General features: G+C 37.5%; 1 protein-coding gene across 1 annotated transcript in view; it reads right to left on the bottom strand.

The window, feature by feature from the left end:
* The window catches only part of CACNA1E (calcium voltage-gated channel subunit alpha1 E), a 405,939-nt gene that overhangs the window by 109,485 nt on the left and 269,840 nt on the right, over positions 1-26,614 (bottom strand). The window contains 9 exon segments of the mRNA XM_020984357.2: positions 4,072-4,139; positions 6,443-6,560; positions 6,933-7,005; positions 7,979-8,110; positions 8,445-8,557; positions 14,985-15,097; positions 16,188-16,397; positions 22,069-22,158; positions 22,927-22,980. Of these exon segments, the coding sequence (XP_020840016.2) occupies positions 4,072-4,139; positions 6,443-6,560; positions 6,933-7,005; positions 7,979-8,110; positions 8,445-8,557; positions 14,985-15,097; positions 16,188-16,397; positions 22,069-22,158; positions 22,927-22,980 (971 nt within the window).

Raw genomic sequence — 26,614 nt, forward strand, 5'->3', positions numbered from 1 at the left:
ATGTACATATGTGTGTATATAAATACACATATACATATATATATACGCACACACACTCCAACTCTAACCCTAAAATGGCTTCCGACTCCAACTCTACATTGATATTTACATGCAGAAAATGACATGTCTAAGACCTAATTTACACAGTTGTTGTAAGAATCAAATGAAATAATATATGTTAAGTGTTTTGCAAACCTCAGAGCACTATACAAATGATGACTTATTATCTATATTTTCTTATAATTTGTCTCATAAATATACCTCAGAAAGAGATATATTAAAGTTATTGACTATAATTGGATTTATTGTCAATGTTTTTGCGTTTTAGTATTCCTTTTCTTTAAGAATTTAAAAGCTATTCCATTCGATGCATATGTATTTATAAAGATATTGTTTCATTGACTCTGGCACTTTAAAAATAATGTAGTTTACCTGTTTAGTTTTCTTCACAACAGGGATTTTTACTGTTGTCTTATTGAAAATCATGTTTGCAACTCCTGCTTTTTTTTTAAATCATAATAAATCTTGCACCAAATCCTTGTTTTCATTCTGAATATGTAGTATGATATAGTGGAAAAAATACTGGATTTGGAGTCAAAAGACCAAGATTCAAGTTCCAGCTTTTCCATTTACTATCTGTGGGACCTTAGACAAATCACTTTACTTCTCTGGGTCTCAGTTTCTTCATTTGTAAAATGAAGAGGTTGGACGTCATGAACACTTTTACACTTTCCTACTCAAAATATATAATACCGTAATAGGTTTTAAATGTTTCTTGCATATATTAAGTTGTTGAGGTTTAAAAAAAATCCATTCTATCATTTTCCATTTTGTTATCAAGTTTAACCCAATCACATTCAGTTACTGTTAAATTTTTCATTTCCTCCATTAAATTCTGTAATATGTCTCTGTAATTTCTCTTTTTAAAGACAGAATTAGGTTCCCACTATTTCAAGAATCTGGTTCCACTCTCCTCCAAAAGATCTTCCTCTTGATCATCTCGTTGACCTACTCAAGCCCAGATGTATTCAACCTAATTTTAGTTTTATTTTTTTCCTCTTTCCTTTACAAAGAACTTTTCCCTTCCAATCCCAAAAAAGAGTTCAGAATAGAATTCCTAATCTCTCCCCACACCATCATCCAATCTCTTAGATTGAATAATACTCATGTATGTCACTTTTTCCAGAAAAAAGTCCATATAATAATAATAATAATAATAACAATAATAATAATAAAAAAATGCTCATTTCCCCTTCCAGTACACTCTAGAATCAAATCTCTTATTCAGGAGCTTCATGACCAAATACTCTCTCTTTGTTCTATCTATAACCTTAATTCAAGCCTTATTCCTTCCTCTTCTCTTCAACCTAATTAACTATTAATGTGGTTACTGATCCTCCCCACAACTACCTTCTCTAACTCTGTTTTGGAGTGCCTCTGAGAAGCTTACTTTTCATAAATATTAATTGACAAAGGTGTCAGTGTAACAAGGTACAATTGATCAATCAATCAGTACTTGTCAAGTGCTTATTACATGCTAGTGTCTGTACCAGGCACTGAAAACATAAAGACAAAGATGAAAGTATTCTTCTATATAAGGAGCAATAGGAAACAACATGCACACACATGATTTGGAGCTCCATGTCCAGATTAAGGGGACTCAGGCCACACACAAGAACTTTGACTCATCACCTATCACCCTGGGGTTAACTACATCATCCTTCTGACTCATGTGCCCCACCCCATTGCACTTGTCTTTGGGCCAGGTTCCTTCTGTGGACTGGATTTTTCCCTTTCAGGGGTAGAACATGTTTTTCAAGAGATCCCTTCTGTGGCTGGAGCAGAATATCCCCTGAAATACTCATTCTTTCCTGATGAAGCCTACTATAAGACCTTCAACACAACTTCTCACAATGTGTTCTGAAGCTCCCAACATATTCCATTTTCATGGCAAGAATTTGGCCCCTGCCACCACTACCACATCTGTATTTCACCTTCCAATGTTCTCTCCTTGTTTTCTCAATGCTCCTCAGGCTACATAGGAGATGGAAAGGACCAAAGCTCCCTCTCATTTTTTGCCCAGGTCAGACAGGGTACATCTCTGTATTCCTGGACTAGATCTTTTTCTCCTCTTCTAGTTTGAAATATATTTCTTGGCTCTTGTACCCACTCAAAAATGTTAATTCACAAAGAAAGAATGTGTATTTTATACTAATAAATATTAATTTACCCATGTACCTGTATAGTGTTTAGTTTCTTGCCCAAATCAATATTTTTATGGTCCTTCTGACACTGAGATTTGTGCAAAACTTTTGATAAAGTATCTCATACTATTCTTGTGGAGAAAAATGGAGTGATATAGATTAGAAGATAGTGCAATTAGATTAATTCAAAACTTATGTGATGATTAGATTCAAAGGATAATTGTTAAGGGTTCAATGTCAATGTGGCAAAAGGTCTCCAGTAGAGTATCTCAGGAATTTGTCCATGGCCCTGTACTATTTAACATTTTAATCAATAACATAAATAAAAGCCTAAATGACTTACCAAATTTGCATATAATAAAAAGGTGAATGGGACAGCTAACATAGTGGGTGACAAATTCAGGATCCAAAAGAATTTTGACAGATTAGAGTATTGGAGAAAATCTAATAGGATGAAAATCAAATTCAATAGTGATAAATATAAAGTTTTATACTTAGATAAAAAGTATATTTGTGCAGCAGCACAAGATGGGGGAGATATGATCAGATAGCAATTTTTTTTTTTTGGTGAGGCAACTGGGGTTAAATGACTTGCCCAGAGTCACACAAGTAGTAAGTGTTAAGTGTCTGAGATGACATTTGAACTCAGATCCTCCTGACTCCAAGGCCAGAGCTCTATCCATTTCACCACCTAACTGCCCCAAACAGCGAATATTAAAAAAAAAAGATCCAGAGGTTTTAATTGCCTGCAAGTTTAATATAAGCAAACAGTGTCATATAAAGACCAAAAAAAAAGCTAACGTGTTCTTGCCTTAAGAGGTATTGCCTTCAGGAATATGGAGGTGATAGTCCTACTCTACTGCCATTGTCAGACCTCACTGGGGATGTTGTGTTAAGTTCTGGTTGCCATAGTTTAAGAGCAGCATTGATAAGCTGGAAAGTTCCAGAGGAAAACAAATGGCAATTAGTTCAAGTCATATGAGGATCAGTTGAAAGAAATGGGCAAATTTAGTCTAAACTTTGACCTCCAAAATTTATTTCAACTCTTAAATTTTTGATTCTGTGAATGGGAGACTGGGTGCTGCCCTGTGAAAGAAATCAAAGAAATCAGGGTGAGTTGAAAGCCCATGTTGTGGCAGACTATGCTTGAAGGCACTATGTGTTTGGGCTGGCCAGAGGGAATGAACTGGCATACAGGTGTGACTGGAAACCAGAAGCTATAGCAGTTGGTAAGGCTACTGGAACCTGGTCCATAACACCTGTCTTCCCTCAGCTTCCTTGGAACACTGACCAAGGAAAAAAGCTATCTCTATTTCTCTCCATCTTTTCATTTCATTTCCCATTTCCCTTCTGACTGGTGGTAGGAAGGTTGGATAGGGGAATAAAAGGTCAACCTTTTAGCTATCATAGCCAGTGAATGGAAGTCTTTCCCTTTAAATATTAATTTATATTCTAATATTTTGGGAAATTGTTGGCAAAAAGTTGAACTATTTACCATGATTTATGTCCAACTCCATAAGAATGTGGTTTAGGATTGAGAGAAGGGAAGCTAACCAAAAAGAAAGAAGAGTTTTTTTTTTCTCAGCTCAGGTTGATGTGATGAGTGAGTTAATTTGAGATAATTTTTACAATATTAATAATATCCAATATATCTATATTCTATACTTCTTTGAACCACAAGAGATATTTAATAAAAAAAGAAACTCATAACTGTAAAAAGTAGAAGTTGGTGTGTTTCTTCAGGCAACCACCTTGTACATTGTGCCTAGCTAATACCTATCTGGCTACCATAGGGTCACAAGCTCTGGAATGTTGGCACAGTTGACACTATGGGACAGTAAGGTCCCTAAAGACAGACAGTCCTTACCTTTGTCAGCTCCTGAGCATTGGCCAAATTGTCCACAGCGATGGCCAAAAACACATTCAGTAGGGTGTCTGGGAGACGTTAAGGATAAATAACTTAAAAAAAATACAGGAAACCTTGATGAGACCAAGATGACACTTCCTTATGCTTTCTAAATTAGGAAGGCAGCTAGATTACCAAGAAGATACCAATAGCAGACTTTGACTGGAGGTCAGATAATCCCTGACTCCAAATGGCTTCACTTCAAATCTCAGCAACCATAAAGAACTGAGTCATCTGAAGGAATGGGGAGGGTGTCAAGACTGTCTTCTCAGGAAGAAGAATATCATCGCCATCCCGATTTCTCTAGACTAATCATTGCAGAAGTCATAACAGGAACAGGAAGATCACTCCACCCAGATAACTCAAGAGACACTGAGATTACTATGGCCTCAGCACAAGGCCAGAATGGGGATGCCAACCATAGAAAATGAGTAGATAAATGGAGAGGGACATCCCACTTTTACCTTAAGGAAGGACAATAAGTAACACCCACCTGAATATGTGTTGCTAGGGTAATATGGACTGGATATACTACCAGCAAAGGAGATTCAACAGTCTACTCAATAACTAATACACCTCATTGCTGATCAACTTTCACCACTGTTAGGGATAATCTATATATTTTTTCTTTTTTGTTTTCAGTTAGCCATGATCTTCCATATTAAAAAATACACACACACACACACACACACACACACACACATATATATATACACACATACACATACACATACATACATCAAACCACTTCATAACTTAGGAGGGTTATTACATAACCTAATGTTATGTAATTTTCTAATGTAGTACCCCTTCCCTATCCAAATATCTTCATAAATCTTATTTTTTCAAATTTTTCTATGCCTATAAGTTTAATAAAACTTTTGATGTTGGTTCAATGATTCACATATATTCTTTTTTTTTTTTTTTTGGTTAGGCAATGGGGTTAAGTGACTTGCCCAGGGTCACACAGCTAGTAAGTGTTATATGTCTGAGGCCGGATTTGAACTCAGGTCCTCCTGAATCAGGACCAGCGCTCTATCCACTGCACCACCTATCTGCCCCTCATGTATATTCTTGTATCCACAAAAAGGGAAGGTTACTTTATATCCCTTTTTTTTTTCTAGGAAGAAAGGTAGAGAACACCAAAAGACTTAAAATGACAATACTGTGTTCTATCTAACTCATAAATGTCAATCGTCAGAGCCTGTAAACTACAGATAACAGTTTTGAAGGTGGATTTGAAGACCTACTGTTTATAAACTGTTATTACAGAGTAATGTTTTCCTTTGGTAATGACAGTATGATTTTTTTCTAGTTGTTTGTAAAAATTAAGAGCAGAGGAGACTCCAGTGAAATGTACCCCACATGAATATTAAAGATGAAGATTATGATAATCAAGGACTGATTATCTTAACATTTGGCCATACAGTTTAAAAGCAAAATCAACATTCATCACTTTTGTCATTTGGAAGCAGAAATCATTATATATGTTTCCTATTCATTGAAACTAACATTACTAACTCACACATATAATGTTCTTAAGTTTTCCAAATGTTTTCTTCACAGCCTCCTTGCAAGATAAGTAATGCAAGTAGCATTAGCCTAGTTTTACAGATAAGAAACAGAAGTTCACTAAGGTTAAGTGATTTGCTCGTGATAAGTAACAAGTAGCAAGGCAGTATATGAACCCAGCTCTCTACTACTCCAAGTCCAATGCTCTTTCCACTAAGCCACACTGAATGACTAATTGGAATAGTTGTAGAGAAAGTACCATTTCCCATTCTCCAGTTCTGGGATATGAGTCTCTAAGAGAGAATTAAGAAAACATTAGTCAGGTAGGACTGATTCTGAAGATCAGATGTGATGTCAATAAGAATGATTTGTTTTTACACTATTTTCTCTTCTCTCTTATTAAATTATAAATTCCTTGTATCCCTAGAATCTAGTACAGTGATTAATGCAGAATAGCTAATAAATTGTTGGTGAACTAGTTTTCTGAATGTCAACAGACAATACCTTTAAAGTGCTTAGCATAACATCTGGCACATAGAAGGTACTATATAAAAATACTTATATTCTTATCTTCCCTTTTTGAACAGAGTTTTCCTGTATTTGCCTCAGCACTTGGCCCATTTCTGGGCATAGAAAAGATTGAAATAAACACTAACAAATTTGGCTTGAATAGATAGTTGAAAACTTCATGTCATATCATATCATATCATATCATATCATATCATATCATATCATATCATATCATATCATCTCTACCAGCTCTTACTCATCACAATATAAGCAAGTCAAAAACATCATTAAAACCAAGAAGAAAGGATACAGTTTCCAAACAGAGTGAGCACGATGAAGTAGATGGCAGACCACATACCAGAGCTAACTCCACCCTGGGAGCGGATCCCATTGTACATCACCTCATTCCAGTCCTCACCTGTCAAGATCTGCACAGGGCCAAGAGTGGCAAGGTTAAACACATAGGCTGGTTGAGGGGAAAGTTCCAGTCTAAAAACTTAGACAAACTTTAATATATGCTTTCCCTTCTTTTAGTCTCCTTCTAAGGCAGAGGCTCTTAACTTGGAGTCCATGGATGCATGGATTGATTTCAGGGAGTCTGTGAACTTGGATAGGGAAAGGAATTACATCTTTATTTTCATGAATCTGTTTCAAAAAAGTAATGACAGCTCTCCCAAAGGTCTGAAAGTAACATAATCCCATAAGAGTATGATTCAAGAGATCCTAGTTTATTTCCCCACTTCTTTCCCACACTTTGATTCAAATGTCTTACTTTCTATAGTCTTCATTTGGTCTCATACCTGGAATACCGTCATAATGGCTGCAGGAAAGGTGTCAAAGTTTGCGGAAGGAGTCCCATCATTAAAGTTAAACCTGATAAGAGGACAAGAGAGAGGAATGACATGAGATCTCTGGAACCAAGCCGAACCTCATTGTTTACATTCTAAGTTCTACTTTTTCCGCTCTCATTTCCCAAGTCTTCTTCATTATTTCTCTTATTTCTGCTTTCTAAATATTCTGTCACTTTTCCCACCAAGCCATGATAATAATCCACTCTTATCTGACATTCAAAAATGGCACTACTGCTTTCCTATCACTATAAATACTTATAATATTTCCAGAAGTGGTAATGGGTTTGTATTGATCTATCTACACTTTCTCATCTGGTATCCTATGATGTAATATATTTGTGATATGGGCTAAGCAGGAATAAATGAGGAATAAAGTAGGAGTAAATTGTTTGGTTATAGTAAGACCATAAGACTATTTAGGTAGATAGAGGTACATATGTGTGTGTGCGCGTGCGCACATGTATGTATACACACATATATACATATATTTCCATATATATGATGTGCTGTTATATAATATTGTATTATATCATATTGTATGCCATATCATATCATATCATATCATATCGTATCATATCATATCATATCATATCATATCATATCATATCATATCATATCATATCATATCATATCATCACCAGCTGAAGCAATAGATTATAGTCCCATTAGAATCCTATCTCAGAGACTTACTGTATTCCCTTAGGCAAGTCACTTAACTATTGTCTTTCTCACTTTCCTTATCTGTAAAATGGGGATGACAATAATAGTACCTACCTTGCAGGACTGTGTGAATAAAAATACATTTAAACACATATGTAAATAATATCTACATGTAAAATATATGTAATTAATATATGATAATATATTAAATCACTTTGTGAACCTTGAAGCCTTATATAAAATTAGCTATTGCAATAGTTATTGTTTTCAATACTTAATGATAGCATAGAATTGGGGGGCTTTTATTTTAATCTGGGAAGCTTGAGAGAGCTTACCTGCCTCCAAAGAGCTGCATTCCCAACAGAGCAAAGACAACAATAAAGAGGAAGAGGAGGAAGAGTAAGCTGATGATGGATTTCATGGAACTCATTAAGGAGACCACTAAATTCCGAAGAGACGCCCAATACCTGAAAGATAACAGGAAATGTTACTACCCGCAACAACTCTACTTTTTACTTGGCCGCAAACCAGAGTCCATGAAATAAACTGCATTTTGCAAACTTTTCTGTAATGGAAAGAGAAGCAAAATTCAGTCACCCTAGGAAATTCTGTCCAGGGATCTGGCATGGGAATTTTCCCAGTCCATCTTTTGGTTCATTCACCCCTGACTGAGCCTGGGAAGGGCTAGAGAATTGATCTAGGTAGGATATACACAAAAACAAGAAAACATATGACTCTTCAGGAGGCAATAGGGAATTCCAATGTCAAAGATGGGTAGATTTCCAAATTCTGGTCCCTTACTTGGTAACCTTAAATATTCTCAGAAGTCGGAGAGCCCGCAAGACACTGATTCCAAAAGAGGTGCCAGGTCTAAAGATGGCCCAAACCACTTCAAAGATACTTCCCACGGTGACCTAAGAAGAAAAGAAAAACAAATATAAAACTTTAATGAAAGGAGTAGAGAGGGGAATAAGGAGAATACTGGTGTTTAATAGGAAACCACTCAAACCCCAGCACTCATAGGGCTAGCAATAAACCCCAGCATTACCACATCAATAATCCTAGACAGATCTATCCTATTCATAAAGGTCTTCCAGGGGGAAAAATAGAATTTCCAAACTCTCTCATTAGGAAATCAACTGTGACATCCAACTATGCTTTCTGCTGGAAAAGTCTTCTCAATATCAATCCCCTATGCCTGCAGCATAAAATTCATTTCCTTTTGTCTATAGTTAGTGGAAAAAAAAAAGACTAGCCTATCAACTATCAATAGTACACACTGGTCCTAGACGAGAATGTGGGATGTTCCTCATTTCTTGCCGCCAATTTCAGACTCTCCCTTTGTCCCCATAATTTGTAGTCCTTTAGAGTTTAGTTTATCATTTTTTTTGTCCAATATAGTTGATGGTGGCTATTATGTAATAGTCTCCACGTCCTAACTGCTCTCTCAAAGAGCTAGCCCTTGACTCACTAACTTTCCCTCCTCAGAGGACTTCAATAGTTACAACGGTGCTACCTCAAACACCCTATTCTTCTAGTTCCCTAGTTTTCTCAGATAACATGACTTAGTCCTTCATTCTATTTCAGCCAAAAGGATGGTCACATCCTAAATCTTATCATTACCCTGAGTGTTCCACTTCCTTGATCAAAAACTCTGACTCAAGTATCTTGCTACCATTTCTTAACATCCCATCTCTCCATACATCCCACCCTTCCTATATCTTTTATTCACCTTTATCAGGACCTTCCAACCCTTCTGAACCTTCTCAGGCTACCCCTACTTTCTTTTCTTTTTCTTCCAAAACTCAACTCTATATTAACCAATTTGACTCTACAATATCCTATCTTCTGAAATCCCTTACCCTTGCATCTTATCATTGCTCATCCCTTGTTGAATATCAGACTCAAGTCAGTCCCAGCACCTGCCCCTTTCCCTCATAGTCACATGATGCTGAATGAAACTGTGCTCATTGGATAATAACTTTATGTTTTCTAACCTTAACTGGGCATTCATTGCATCAAGAAAACCCTTGATCCCTCCCTAATTGATTCCCTCTTTCAATCTCTACAGAAGCAACTTAAAATCTTACTTCTTTCCTCAAGCCTCCCATAACTCCTCCTACCCACACCCTCTGAACTGAGGACCTTACCTTTTAATTTGTGGAGAAAATTAAGGTCTTTTGTTATGAGGTCCCTTTTCTCCCTTTGTCTTCCTCCACAATCCCTTGACTTCATTTCTAACTACCTGCTCTTTTCCTTTAGTCTCTGATATTGAAGTGACTCTTCTCTTTGCCAAAGTCCAACCCTTTTACATGTGCCCTTAATCTCATTTCTCCAGTAGATTGTGCCCTCAATCATCACTTCTTTCTTTTTTTCTATTTTCTATTTAGTATTTTATTTTTCCCCAGTTACATGTAAAAAACAATTTTTAACATTCATTTTTAAAACTTTGAGTTTCAAATTCTCTCCCTTCCTCCCTTCCCACCCCACCCCCATTGAAAAGGCAAGCAATTCTATATAGGTTATACATGTGCAGTCATGCAAAACACTTCCATAATAGCCATGTTGTAAAAGAAAACATAAACAAAAAAAACCAAAGAAAAATAAAGTAAAAAAAAAGTATGCTTCAATCTGTATTCAGATACCACCAGTTCTTTTTCTGGGGATGGATAGCAGTTTTCATCATATGTCTTTCAGAGTAGCCTTGGATATTTTGCTGAGAATAGCTATATCCTTCACAGCTGACCATCCTACGATATTGCTGTTACTTTATACACAGTACATTTCACTTTGCTTCAGCTCATATAAATCTTTGCAGGTTTCTCTGAGAGCATCCTCCTCATCATTTCCTATAGCACAATAGTATTCCATCATAATCACACACCACTATTTGCTCAGCCATTCCACAATTGATGGGCATCCCCTCAATTTCTAGTTATTTGCCCTCAAAAAAGATCTGCTATAAATATTTTTTTATACATGTAAGTCCTTTTCCTTTTTTTAATCTCTTTTGGGATACAGACCTAGTAGTGGTATTGCTAGCTCAAAGGGTATGTATGGTTTTATAGCCCTTTGGATATAGTTCCAAATTGCTCTACAGAATGGTTGAATTGGTTTACAACTCCATCAACAATGCATTAATGTCTCATTTTTCCCACATCCCCTCCAACATTTATCATTTACTTTTTGGTGTCCTATTAACCAATTTAATAGGCATGAGATAGTGCCTTAGAATTGTTTTAATTTGCATTTCTCTAATCAATAGTGAGTTAAAGTATTTTTTCATATGTCTATAGACAGCTTTGATTACTTCATCTGAAAACTGATCATATCTTTTGATCATTTATCAATCACTCTCATTTTTATAAATTTGACTCAGTTCTCTATATGTTTGAGAAATGAGGCCTTTATCAGAGAAACTTGCTTCAATTTTTTTCACAGTTATTGCTAACTGTATTTCCCTCCATCTTATCCCCCCATCCCATTTATAATCATCACTTCTTTCTCTCTAATTTCTAATCTCTCCCTATCTACTTGTTCCTTCGTTACTGACTTTCAATATGTTTGTGTCTTCTCCACCCTGAAAAAAGAAGAAAAAGACTTTTGCTAGACTCAACCTTCCCCTGAAGAGAAGGTTCCCCTACATCTTTCCTTCCCTTTAAAATCAAACTTCTAGGGGAAAAAAGCTGTCTATTTTGTATTTCCATTTTCTTTCTTCTTTTCAGCCTTTTGCTGTCTGGCTACTAATCTTACCACTTAAATTAAATAGCTTTCTCCAAGGTTAACATTTATACCTTTAATGCCAAATCTGAGGGTCTTCTCTCAGGCATCATTCTTCTTAACCTCTCTAGTGCATATGCCACCATGCAATGCTCTCTCCTCATGTACACTTTCTAGGGTTTTTGTGAACTTTCTCCTGGTTCTTCTGTCTGGTCTCTTCTTCTAAGTCTCCTTTTCTTGATCCTGTTCCATATGATGCCCCCTGGAGATTCCGGAAGGCTCTGTCCTAGACCCACTCTTCATCTTTTTCTATTCTTTCTCTCATCAGTTCCCATGGGTGCTGACATATACATGCATGCATACATACATACATACATACATACATGCATGCATGCATATATGTGGAGAGAGAGTACTCTAGTCTTCTCTGAGCTTAAACAGTTAGTCATGGAGCATTGATTAAGCATTTTCTATGTACCAGATACTGCTAAATGGAGAAGAAAGAAAAAGAAAGGCATAAAAATAATCCTTGACCCTGCTTACATTCTAATGAGGGAGATAAAAGATAAGTAACTAGGTCCATGCAAGATATATACAGAGGTGATGGAAACTAATCTCAGAGGAGAAGGCACTAGCACTTGTTGGGTGCAGGGAAGACCTCCTGCAGAAGGTAGGATTTGAGCTCAGTACCAAAGAAAGCCAGAGAAACTAAGAGGCAGAAGTTAGGGAGCACAGCATTCTATACATGGGAGACAGACAGTGCAAAGGCATAGACGAGGATTGTTGTGTTCAAGGAATACCGAGTTGGCTAGTGTAGATGGATCTCTGCATGGAAGGGAGGAAAGTGCCTGAAGACTGGAAAGGTAGAAAGGTGTCACATTATGAAGAACTTTACACTCCAACAGAGCAGTTTATATTTCACCCTAGAAGTAATAGTCACTGGAACTCATTGAGCAGGCTAATGGCAGGGTTAGAACTCTACTTTAGAAAAATCACCTTGGCAACTGAGTGGAGGATAGATTGGAGTGGGGAAAGACTTAAGGCAGGAAGATCAGGAGCGTGTGTGAAAAAAGAGAGGGGAAAGGTGTAGGAGAGATATTTGTTCTTCTTCTTGTTTAGTCATTTCAGGCATGTTCAACTCCCATTTGGGATTTTCTTGGCAAAGATACTGGAGTGGTTTGCTATTTCCTTCTCCAGCTCATTTTAAAGATGGGGAAACTGAGAAAAACAGAGTTAAGTGACTTGCCCAGGGTCACACAGCCAGTGTCAGATATGAACTCAGGAGGATAAGTCTTCCTGACCCCAGGCTTGGCACTCTATCCACTGCACCCACCACCCTGCTGCCCAGGAGAGATATTGGGAAGGTAAAAATGACAAGATTTGTCAACTTATTTAATATGTGGGCTAAGTGAAACCGAGGAGTCAAGGTTGACACCAAAGTTGTGGGCCTGAGTGACTGAGAGCAAGGCTGTGCCTGCAATATTAATCAGGAAGTTCAGAAGAGGGAAACATATGGGGGAAAAGACAATGTTTTGAACATGCTTAAGTTTGAGATGCCCAAGGAACATCCAGTCTGAGATATATAAGAGGCAGTTAATGGTCCAGGACAGGAGTTCAGGAGAGTGGCTAGGACAGGATGGATAGATAGATAGATAGATAGATAGATAGATAGATAGATAGATAGATAGACAGATAAGACAGAAAGATAGATTATATAGGAATGGAGATAGATTGATAAACAGATAGAAAGATATAGATTATAGATATGTTTACATATACATATATAGATATGTATGCATATACGTATATATCTAGGCATTATCTGCATAGAAAGAATAATTAAGCTATTGGGAGCTGAAGAAATAAGATCACCAAGTGAAATAGTAAAAGAGCAAAAGTAGAAGAGGCCCCAGCACAGACCTATAGGGGACATCCACAGTGATTGGGCATGACGTGAATGAAGAACTTGCATCAGATACTGAAAAAAAGCTGTAGGACAGGAAGATTTCCAGAAGAGTAGAACAGCATGCAAATCTAGAGAGGAAAGAGTGTTTAGGAGGAAAAGGTTATGAACAGTTCCAAATGATGTAGAGATGTCAAAAAGATGAGGATTGAGAAAAGGCTATTAGCTTTGGAAATTAAGAGAACATTGGTAACTTTGAAGAGGGTAGTGATACCATTTTACCAAATACCTATTGTACATTTTGAACTAGATGTCTTAGAGACATCTCAAACTCAGCATGTCCAAAATAGAACTCATTATCTTTTCCCCAAAACCCATTCCTCTTCCAAATTTTCCTATTTTTGTAGAAGGGACCATCATTCTTCCAGTCTCCCTGGTTTATAAATTCCACATTATCTTCAAATCTTCATTTTATCTCACCAATATCCCCATCCCCCACCACATCCAAACATTTGCCAAATCTTACTTTTCCTGCCTGTATGACACCTCTCACATCCAGCTCTTCTCTACTAAGACAGATACGTCCTTATTTCAGGCCTCATCACCTCTAACTCAGACCACGACAACAGTCTCCCTACCGCAGATCTCTTCCCATTCCAATCTACCTTCTACACTGTTGTCAAAGTGATTTTCCTTAAGTTCAAATCTATCCAAGTCATTCCCCTACTTAAGAAAATCCAATGGCTCCCTATTGCCTTAAGTATCAAGTATAGATGCTTCCATTTGGCATGCAAAGACTTTCACCACTACCACCATAGCTTAGTTTTCCAGCTTCATTATATATTATTCCTTTTACGTATGTAAGTTCAGCCAAACTGACCTTCTTCTCTTCCCTTTGTGCATGTCCTTTATCTCTTGTCTCTGTTCCTTTGCAATGGCCCTTTCTCGTGCCTGGAATGCATTTCCTACATACCTCTGTCTTATGAAATACCTTTTTCAAGGCATATGTCAAACACTGCCTTTCCATGAATCTTTTCCTGATCCCCACAACTACTAACATCCTATCTCCATAAATTCCTTGCATTATTTTGTATTTATTCTGCGTGTAATCCTTTTGTATATACATATGTACATGAGTATATGTGTGTGTAAGCTCCTTGAGTATAGGGGTTGTTTCATATCTGTTTTTGTATCTGTGGTGCCCAATAAAGTACTAGACATTTAATAAATGCTTATTGATTAATTGATTGAATGCCCACTTAAAAAGGGAAGCTACCAGAAGATGCTTCCTCCACTCCTTTCCCCCACCCCCAACCAATGGCTTCACAGTATGTTATGTTCTCTATCTATAATGGTCAATGTCACTGAGTCTTTGTCTTCCCTGATGGAAAGTTCCTGAGGCCTCCATCCTCACCTACTTCTGAAGCTGAATTTGCCTAAAAGAGATAATTTGGTAAATTTGTGTTGTTTTCACCAGACAAAAATCACTGTTCATGACTTCCTATTCAATATTTCACTCTCTTCCCACTACTAACCCCCAAATCTAATAGCTAATGGTTCAAGAAATAAAATGGTTGACTTATCTGTTCTATTCCAAGCCCCCATGAGCAGTTAAACGTTATTCTCATTTCATAAATTCAAGTGTCAATGCTCCCAACCATTGATCCACAACGCTGACAGTCATGCAAATGGAATAGACAGGCTTCAAAAGCACTTACCCCAAAGTCAAAGCAATTAAAGGAGGAATGAAAATAAAGGCGTGGCCCCATGCCATACATCTTCAGGGCCATTTCTAAAAGGAAGAGCCCCAAAAACAAAAACTCTGCATAGTCTGAAATGATTAAAACAAGTGCCATTACACACACAGGTAGCATCTATTCCTTTATCCACAAATTCACATATTGCCTTTATGGCCCCAAATTAACAATATTCCCACCCACTGAGTGAGCTTCAACAACATAATCACTAGATATGACTTGGCTTAGATTGTTGCCAAACAAATAGTCCTAATTATGACTGTGGAATTTCCTAATAGAAGTTGAGTTCAGGGGACAATGAATAGCCTAGCTTTCTCTTACCCAACAAATGGATGTATCATTAGCCTCTGAAAGACAGTTTAATTTTAGAACAGAAATAGGGAAGGCTATCTAGTATTTTGGCTTAAGGATGTTAATATAATACATAGTGCTGCATAGACTTTTATAGGTAGTCATCTATACTATATGATTTGAGGGTGCTTCTTTCCCCTCACATATATCCCCTACAAGTCTTTGGTGGCTGCTATTTGCAGCATTAGCATCATATTTAGGCTCTCTCTAGGGTGAGGTACACTTGTGGGCCTCACCTAGGGATGGAAATGATTCTAGGTGCTCAAAAGCTATGCTAGAAGAGTGCTATCCCTAGCGGCTCTTACCAAGCTGACAAAGATTGAAAACGCAGACCCTTAAATCAAATGAACTTTATGCCTGTTGCTAAGAGTAACTGAAGTATGGAAAGGTTCCACCTCAAAGGATTGATAATCAGGTGATGAATTTTTTTGTCCTCTGCAGTTCATTGAAGTGTCTGCTCAATTATGGAAAGATGTTGATTTACTTCATAGATGAAATCACAGATATTTGGAATATTGAGTTATTCAGGAAAGGCTATGTTATTTGGAAGAGCTAATATCATTTGGCAAACACAAACAGGGAGTAGTTTAGCTGATTAATTGGTAAAGAGAAGTTGGCAATGTTCAGGATAAAGCCAGGGTCTTTAAGGACAGCATCACAAAGGTAAATATCTTATCTACTCCTATGATGTTCCTTGGGATCACTGAGAGAGATAGAATATTGGCCTGAATAAAGTTTTGGTGCATATTGTGATCTTATATTAACATATTAAAAAACCCGATATCTTACAGAATACAGACACATTACACTTACAGAGGAGGTGGGTGAGCCACAGGGGCTGGTTGTGATGGACAATAGCCACACAGGCAGTGTTGAGAGCTACCACACTCAAGACTATCCAGTAAAAAACTTGGGATTTGACCATATGACGAATGGAGATACGTAGAAGCCGCTCCTTGTGCCGGAAATAAGAGGCTCCGTCTACTTTAGTACTTTTTATACTGGCACGAGCAAGAGGAGTGCCTAAAAGAAGAGTAAAGAGTGAGAATTGATGATGATGATGATGATAGACATGTATTTTAAAATTTGTAAAATATTTTACATTGTCTCGTTATAACCTTATAAAAACCTCTGTGAGGTAGGCACTATTAACAAAAAAAAAATCACAAGTCCACGAGATATATGTTGCAACTGGATTTATTACAAGACAAATGAACATGTATGTGGAACTCCAGGTGCAAGGAGTTCACAATGCAAACAGAAGCTTGCATATTTATGCAATTGCAGCAAAGAGAGGAGGAGGAACAACATTAGGAAGAATTTCCTTCTAAAGGGGAGTGGTACTTCATGAACTATGTAGAACTTCCAGCCCACAGAAATGTTGGCTATTAAGATTACCTCTGAACAGTATGGCTTCCATGACTTTTGGACAACCTGGCAAATTCCCATGACATAGGGGTAACAGGCACTTTGCAGAGAATAAGGTGAAGGCTCAGAAATCCTATGCTTTATCTCATATTGGCTCTCAACTTTCATTCTTCACAGAGGATTCAAGCATTCCATTCCACCCCTCCCCCTCACTCTGAACAGAGGACCTTTGCCTTTTACTTTCCTAAGAATATTGAGGCTATTTGGCATTGGCTCTCCACAGTGCCTTCTTTCACAATACAAAGCTTCTTAGTTGGTCATCTCTTCCTCTCCATTCTTGAACAAAAAAACAGCTTTCCCTCTTTCCAAAGTAACTCTCCAACTTTTGCCCTTGATCCCATCTTTTCCCACTTCTTCCAAATCTTTGCTCCATTAATCTTCCCCTTTTTTTCCTTCCTTTGTTTTTGCATTTTCAATTTACTTCTCCATTAGCTATCTCCCTTTGCACCTACAAACATATTCAGGTTTCTCCTACCTCCTTTCCTCAAGCTTTCTATGCCATATAGCTACTGACCCATCTCTCTCCTTAGTTTCACAGCCAAACATAGAGAATGAAGCTATATTTGTTTCTTCTATTTCTTGCTATTTTTACTTCTCAAACCCTTGCCATCTGATTTCCATTCTTACTACCATTCTACTGAAGCTATTCTTCCTTAAATATTTAATCCAAGATTATTTCCTCTGTCTTCATTCTCTCTTGACCTCTCTGAAGCATTTAACACTGTTGACCATCTCTTCTTCGTGTTCTCACCTCCATGTCATTGGACATGTCTCAATCTTTCCATGTGCGATTCTCTCCTACTTTTCTGACTGCTCCATGATTTCTTTTGCTGACTTTTCTTCCTCCTCTTTTAAAGAAGTACCCTGAAGTGATGTGTTCTTTAAGTCTCTGCCCTCAGCTTTAATCTCTCTCTTCTATATACATTCTCAGTGATGTCATCCATTCCCATGACTTCATATTTCTTTTTACTTTAAAAGAGATGAGGGGTCTATGCCCCTTGCCAGCAGGAAACAGTTTCAGAAACTAAGACATTTGTGTTTTACCCCAAAAGATTTGGGGTCCCATTTTTCTGAGGGGGAAATTATGGGGTAATAGGACCTGGGCCTCTAAAACAAAAAAGGACCATGTCTCTGAAAGCAACCCAGTCCCTGTATTTTCCCACACATTTCAGCAGCCCAGATCACTGGCACCTCCACCCAAGGCAACTAGCCCACCCCAGCCCATCTAGATCACCTAATTAGCTTAGCTGTGCTTTTGGCCCACACCACACTAGTTGCATATACCTACCACTCCTCAATCCTATCTAGACATTTCAGGGTTCCCAGCAACCCTAAACTGAATCACTGGTACATTCTAGTCAATAGTCAATAAATATTTACTAGGTGCCCAAACAAAACAAAACAAACAAAAAAGAGATGAGGGGTAGCCACACAATAAAGTCACCTCAATGAGCATCCAGAAACACACTGTGGAACATTGAAAGCCTCTAGGCAAGAATCCCAAAATCTATCCTTGATTTTTTTTCAGGGAGGGGAGAGTCCAAGTTCCATATCTATAACTACATGTCTCCATCCATATGAACCTTCATAATCAAGTTCAAAAGAAATCATCATAATCTGCATAAAACTTCCTTTTCACTCCTTTATTTATGTTACTGGCACCATTCACAGAACCCTGAAATTGGAAGGGACCTCAGAGCCCATAGAGTTCTTTTGCTGTTCTCAAATTTCACATTTTTATTCATTTATTAAACCCAGCATGATTTCATGCAACATGAGGGAAAGCTTTAACATTTTTTAATTATGTGTAGAATTGTGCAGATGGCTTTTGGAAAACCTTTATTCTCAGCAGATGAAAAAAGATAATTTTCATTTAGAATTTGAGGCCTTCTTTTTTTCCATTTTCTATAATCCACATTAACTGAGTGGCTTGTACTGACAAATAGGATTCAGTTTGTTCCAAGGTTCTGGATTGTTCTGTCTGTCCCAACTAACATCTGGATTGAATGCTGACAGATGCAAGACTAACTCCCAGCTCCAATAAACACAAAGAGACAAATAAAGTTTGGGTGTTTTGTGGTCTGACTGAGGATCTGAGCAAAGTATGGTACTCAGAGCTCAGGGACTGAGCAGCTGCATTTGTTCACTTGTTGCTTGCCATCCAAAGTCACCATAGAGAAAAAAGAAGAGGAATCAGGAGAGGGGCATGCTTCCAGAGAGACTATCTTCCACCTAAGGACCAAACCCGTACAGTTCAATCTATCCCTAAATATGAATCCCCGTCTTCAATGGTTCTAAGAGGTATTCTCTAGTCTTTGCTTTTAGGGTGGGAGGGACTTTAAAGGATAACTAATCCAAATGTTCTTTTTACAATAAAGCAATTGAGGCCTACAGGGATTAAACAACTTCCCAAAGGCCACAGAAATACTCATTTGCAGAGTCAGGATTTGAAGCTGGGTTTTCTGATTCCAGATGCAGAGCTATGTTTAATATACCATGTTGCCTCCCTGCTTAAAGAACTCCATTCGGGAAACCCATTCCCTCTCATTGTCACCCATCCTACTTTAGGACAGCTCTTTCTTAGTTAAGTTTCTTAAGCCTACATTTTCCTCTACTATTGTCACCTCGTTCCTAGTTCTGCCCTGTGGGACCAATTAGAAATAGTGCAAGGCTTCTTCCACATGATAATCCTTCAAATTAACCTTAAATAAAGAGTAAGTGAATTCTGCACCACTTCAAGTAAAGGCTGTATTATTATTTACATATACAATATGTTCTGGGATGAGCCTGCCTCAGGCAAGTCTCCTAGTAGTCTAGGTTTGATATTGGAACAAAATGAGGCATTTATGGGTCATTCAATAGTTAACCAAAAAAAAATACTTCACGATAGCAAGAAAAGATATTCAACAAGGACAGGCATTGAGAACAGCTGGAATTGGTTCAGCTGAGTAAAGCTCCCTTGTCTTCAGTTATCCAATGAGATCCACTAGCCAAGCATCAGAGCACCACCCTGGAATTCAGCATGACTGCTTTTTTTGTACTCAGAAGATGAGGAAGTGTTGTCAGAAGTCTTAGTCTTTAGTCCCCTGAGCCAACCAAGTCTCAAAGTAGTTTTCAATACTTTTTAAGGAAAAAAAAACTCTAGCCTTGGTGGCCTTTGAAGATCAAATACTGCAGTCAGCCTAGATATAGACTCTACCAAAAGTTCAGGACAAAGCAATAGTAGTTCTGATACCTGATACCTGTGCTCAATTCTGAATAAAATATGTTGGTGTCATTGAGAAGGTGAAACTCAGTGATGAGAAAAGTCTTGAATGGCCACTAAATCTAATAAATCACATTGATGTGGCACAACTAGATGGAAAGTTGCCATTTGTTCCTCTGGAGGAGAAGTTTATTATGGGAGTTTCTAAATATGGCATTAAAGTATGAACCTAGCTTCACTTGCATGGGGGGAAGGGCCAAGATATTGTTTCTACCACAAATATGACATATTGTCAATGGGATTCCTGTTCATTTATAAATAAGACTAGAGCATCTATGATGCCCATTCCAACTCTGAGAGGTGATAATTCTATGATTCTTCTCATCAGCTATGCTTGAAACACCGAAGTCATCTGTGACTTCTTCATCAACACCCTGTCCACAATCAGGAATATTTCATCCACTGACCTGTTGACTACAAAATCTAATTCCTGCCACCATCACTGTAGTTCTGGATGGGTTATTTTTTGCTCAGAATTTCTGTAATAATTTCTTAAATTATTTCTCTTTTCTGTCTCCCTTCTTCAAATCATCTTACACAACACTGCTTAGTATAGTATTTAAAGCCAAAGGCAGGCTCTCTGTTTTTGGTCTTATTTCACCCTACTGCCTTTTACTCAACCTATGATCTAGTCAAATTAGACAGCTCAGTGCTGACCAAATACATTCCATGTTCTCCCTCCTCTCTATTTTTGATCATATCATGTTCCTCATACCCATCAATCAACAAAAAGCTTACATTCTACTGCGGGGGAAAACCTGTATGAATATAAGTACAAAACAAATTCAAAGTTGTTAAACATTAGGTAATTGAGCAGGGAGGCACAGTTAAAATCTATTAATCCTCTAGTTCAAATTTCACCTCCTTCATAAAACTATCTCTGGTTCTGTCTACCTGGTCTCTCTCTCCTCTAAAGCACCATCAACTTTTTGCCTCTTTAATGCATTTAACCATAATTCATGTTAGTGAGTTCGTCTCCTCTCCCATGGGTTGCCACTAACTTGAAGCCAAGGACCATGTCTTACTCATGCTAGCATTCCCCTCAATGATATGGTAAATATCAATAAACGATCAATGAATGAACGAATGGATGGATGGAGGAGTGGATAGACGAATGGATAAACACCCATCATTGCTTGTCACATAGGAAGTACTAAATAAGTCTTCATTGATTGTTGATGATTGATACATAAATAAAAGTTTTCCCCCATCTTCCCACTCTTTCTCCAAGGCAAATGCCCAATGGTTTATCTATCTATCTATCTATCTATCTATCTATCTATCTATCTATCTATCTATCTATCTATCTATCTATCTATCTGTCTGTCTGTCTGTCTGTCTGTCTGTCTGTCTGTCTATCTATCTATCTATCTATCTATCTATCTATCTATCTATCTATCTATCTATCTATCTATCTACCTACCTATCTAATCTGTGGATTAAGTGGAATAAGTGTTTTTCCCAATTCAATGAAATAGAAAAACTTGTCCATTAGGCAGGTTTCCTAGTAGGAACAGGGGGAAAAACCTTGGGAAGTGACTCTATTCATCAATACGAACTAGTTTAATATTATATTATAATATTACTTTGGTTGTTTACTCGGGTCAAACAAATGACTTCAGGACCTCATTAGCCTAGGAGTGAATGTGGTTTCAGTATATTTTGTAGTATACTCTCCCTATTGGAGTCTTTATAAACATATCAGTATGGGAGGGTATATAGCCTTAAAGGATTAATATATGTTAATGTTTGTAGGTGGAACTTGGATTGTATTGTTAGCTCTGATATGGTATGTGTCTTTGACAAGGTCCTGCATCCATTTTTATCATCTTTAAATCATACTCACTTAGAACATATTAAATCCCTATAGTGCTACCTACCTGCCTACCCCCACATGATTCTGTTTCCTTTTAGCTTTTCTCCCAATGTGTCTCAAAAGATAAGATTTTTTTTTCCATTGAAGTTTGGGAGGATAAAAAAGCACTATGTGATTCAACTCACCCACAGAGGAGATGTCAACACAGTGTTCATCACTTGAGTCACGAGTCATGGCCTCAGTACGACTCCTTTTGATGGTTGCCCTTCGGAGCACTACATTCATGGGAGAGAGAAATCTACTAAGTGACCATGTAGTATAATTAAAATATCCTATCCAAATTCAAACCATTATATCATCAAAAACTCTAATTAACATGTATCTAATTCTTCCTATTCTTGTGGATGAGATTTTAGTTTGCTATTCTCTAACATGAGATTATGTCTGCTTCCACTCCTGATGCAGGCTATCATCTACCATCTTTCCTGAAGCAACTATGGGTATAAGGCAAGGAATACAGAACCAAGATGTTTAGAGTAAAAGAAATCCTTTATCCCTTGCTCATCATTCCAGAATCTCATCTCTCTAAAGCTTAATTTATATACAACAAGCACAGTAGTATCACCGATGTCTTCATCTTCAGTACCTCATCATCGACACCAGCCACTCAGCCTGAATTGATCAAAAGGCAATCCACACTGACTGTTAAAAGACAGCCTCAACCCGTGCCATATTGCCATGGCCTGCTCATTTTGCATGCTCATTACATAATCTGGGCTTCAGTCCTAGTGCTTCTGATATATCGCACCCTCTGGAATAGAATATCTCCTGGATTCAATTCTCAGTACTTTATGTAGCTTACAGATTTTCCTGTAATTCCTTTCATTCTAGAACACCATGGACTGTATGATAGAAGAACTCTCTCTCTCTGAAGTCCTAGGGCACATCTCTTTCTTTGATTTTTCCTTTTCTTTTTCATCAAGAGAGTTCGCAATTGGATGAAAAGGAATAAATGCCATGCCCTGATTTGAACATTTCCTTACCTTCCAAAGCTGATGTTCCAGAATTTTTGTTTTCTTCAGCCAGCATCACTTCCTCTATGTGAAAACAAATGTTTTAGCAAATTATCTCTAAATGCAGTCATCTTGCAAAATGAAAACCCCTTAGGAACAGCTCCGCAATAGAGAAAGAGCAATAAACTTCATAGATAGCCACCAGAAAGAGAGAGAGCACAAAAGCAAACAGGCCTACAAGGTGAAAGTAAGATGAGAAAGGAAAAAGTTATAAATGTGGAATTGTGGGAAATGCCAGGAAATATACAGCTATGTGTATGACCTCTATTTCCTTCAAGGTGGATATATGTGAAGAACTAATTAGTCAAAAGGCTTTAATAAGAATAAAAAACCCTTTTCCACAACTGAATTGCCACTAAGTTTCCTATCTTTTCTACTTTTTTGAAATTAACTATCAGGTATTCGCTTCCATAGCTTATCAAGTCTTTTGGTTCGTTCATATAATTGCAACTTTTTCACATTTGTCCAGGTGCTAAGAGAATGTTCTGGGTTTCCAGGCAATACTCCATTCTTGCCATGTCCATCCCACTTTTCCTTGGAGAGAGACTGGGACATTCACCCCATGGTTGGCTGAGGAATCCCATAGGGAAGAGTAGGACTCAGGCCTCCTCCATGTATTGCCACAGTAGTAAGCACCTTTCCACCAGAAAATCACAATTAGCAGGGCAATCTGGAACTTATAAATAAGTTCAGCAGATTTCCTGTGAGGAATTTTGATCCAGGGATTCCCCCTTGGTCTCCCCTAAGAATAATCCTGGATATCATAATGTATTCACCCTTGGTCTACTTGAAAATATTTAAAATGAACTTCATCTATGTTCTATTTAAAAAAAAAACAAATTAGCCCTCAAAAAATAATTTGCTCCTTCCACCATTCCCCTCAACCTACCATCTTGTACTTCTCCTTTATTTCTCACATGAATTCCTAGAAAAAAAAATCATCTATACTTATTATTTCCATTTCTTTTCCTCTTACTCACTTCTCAACCTTTTACAATCTGGCTCTTGACCTCCCTCATTACTCAAATGAAACCACCCTCTTAATGACCAAGTCTGATGGCTTTTACTCAATCCTCACTCTTCTTGACATCGCTGGCTCATTTGACATTGTTCACCATCCCTTCCTCTTAGATGTGCTGCCCTCTCTGGGTTTTCATGACACTGCTTTTTCTTGGCTCTCCTGCTACCTATCTGACCTTTCCTTCTTGTTCTCCTTTATTAGATGATCATCCATATGATGACCCTTAATTGTAGGTATATTTCTGGGACCTTTGTCCCGAGTCCTCTTCTCCTGTCTGTCTTATGCTTTCTTTTGATGATCTCATCAGCCTCCATGGGTTTGATTATCATCTCTATTCCAACTGACTCTCAGATCTGTCTATCCATCCCTAGTGTCTCCCCTGAGCTTTCCATGACTCTTAAACTACCTTCTGAACATTACAGACTTGTAAGCATCTCAAACTAGACATGTCCAAAACCGAAATCATTATCTTTTCCCCAAAATCCATCCATCTTCTGAATTACCTATTTCTGTCAGGTGTGCCTATAAACTTCCATGTAAAAATTTGCAACCTCAATGTCATCCATGACTCCTATCACACTCATTCATCCTATATATTCACTCAGTTGTCACATCTTGTCAACGCTACCTGTAAAACATTTCCCACATTCATCCTCTTGCTTCCACTAACGCAACACTACCTAGTTCAGGTGCTCATTATCTCTCATCTATATTACTGCCAAAGCCTCCAAACTGGTCTCTATACCCTAAGTGTATTCCCACTCTAAGACATCTACCATACAACTTCCAAAGTGATTTTCCCAAATCTCAGGTCTACCTATGTCCCTCTTTCACTTAACAAAATTCAATGTGTCCTCATTAACATCTAAAATGAAATACAAATTTTTCTGTTTAGAATTTAAAGCCCTTCATAAACTAATTTCACCTTACCTTTCTGGCTTTATTACATTTTATTCTACTTTATAGCTAATGCAATTCAAGCAAACTGGACTTCTTGCTGTTTCCCACCATTGCCTTCCTGACTCCATGCCTTTTGTACTGGCTGTTCCTGATGCCTTGAATGTCCTCCCTCCTCACCTCCATCTCTCAGAATCCATAATTTAAGATGCAGCTCAAGTGTTAGCTTTCTACATGAACCCTTTTTTGATCCTCCTCCTAAGTGGCTAATGTCTCCCTATACTACCTTGAATCTATTTTGTACATATCTGGATGAGTACACAGTGTTTCCCATAGACAAAATGCAAGCCCTTCACAGAAAGAGACTGCTTCATTCTTGTCTTTGTATTTCTGGGGCCTAGGATGGATGGTATGTAGCACAAACATAATAGATGATTCCTTCTATTTCTTGTGTATGACGTTCCATCTTCTGGGGAGTCTGATGTTTCTATGTGCTTTTGCCGTCGCCATCATCTCCCAGGTTCATAGAATCCTTCTCATCCTCTAAGACAGAGCTTATATACCACCTTCTACAAGAAGTCTTTCCGGATCCAACCCTTAACCCCAGCTGCTAACATGTCTTCCTTTCCTAACCACCTTGTATTTAACTACAGTGTATTTGCTTTGTAATTATTATAGTATAAACATGTAGAATATATATATATATGTAAATATCAATATACCTATTGTTGACACTAATAAAACATAAGCTTCTTTAGAGTAAAGGCTGTTTCTTTATTTGTTTTTGTATATCCTAATGCCTAGCATAAAGACAAAGCCAGAAATGCAGTTGCTATTTAATAAATGTTTGTGTATAGACCAGGAATGCCTGTTAAGTGACTGATTGATAGTCTTACTCATAAAAGATGTTAACAAAAATCTGGTGGGTTCCTAAAATCACAGGATCATGTGTCTAGAGTTGGAATGGACCTCAGAGGTCATCTAACCGAAACCCCTCCTTTTATGGATGAGGAAATGAAGGCCTAAAAAAGTTATTAAATTACTTCCCAAGATCACACAAGTAATAATCATCAGAAGTATGATCTGAATTGATATCCTCTGCTATTTATCCAGGGCTCTTTCTTTCTGTTGACTATCTAGCTAGTATGGCACAGTTCTGACCTATAGTCAACCTAAGCACTCAGCCCAATAGTCATGGTGCTAGAAAAATATTATTCTAGGCTTGCAATTGCCAAACAGATATATTAAAGAACCTATTAAATAGCTAAACTAAAACATTGATAAACCATAGAAATACTAGTAAGAGAAAGAAAAATCACAACCCTAATTCCATCCTGCTAATCTACATGTATATTCTACATCATCCAGGGAGCAAAATGTGTTATGGTTCTGGTACTTTAAACAAAGTATGTGTGTTATGCTTAGTCATAAGATTGATAGGTTTTCCTTTTTAAAACACGGCCTCCAGCTAAACTCTAAGTCAACTTAAAGGTCAAGAATGATTGACAGGATATCACACACAATTTAAGAGAAGTTTTAGGGTCATATAATAGATTTAGGGGGCATGCTATAGTTATTGCATTATGGTACTTGAAATATTTTTTGCAAGCCAGTTAATTGCATAATTTTCTGATATTCACCTTTATAGTACTTAGTAAATAGGTGAAGTCTATGTGTGGGCTTTGGGGCAAACAGTGTATATGCTGGTTGTCCATTGTCTCAGAAGTTTGCTAAAGTGTT

Source organism: Phascolarctos cinereus, unplaced genomic scaffold, assembly GCF_003287225.1.
Source record: "Phascolarctos cinereus isolate Bilbo 61053 unplaced genomic scaffold, phaCin_HiC Scaffold_5;HRSCAF=322, whole genome shotgun sequence".
NCBI lineage: Eukaryota > Metazoa > Chordata > Mammalia > Diprotodontia > Phascolarctidae > Phascolarctos > Phascolarctos cinereus.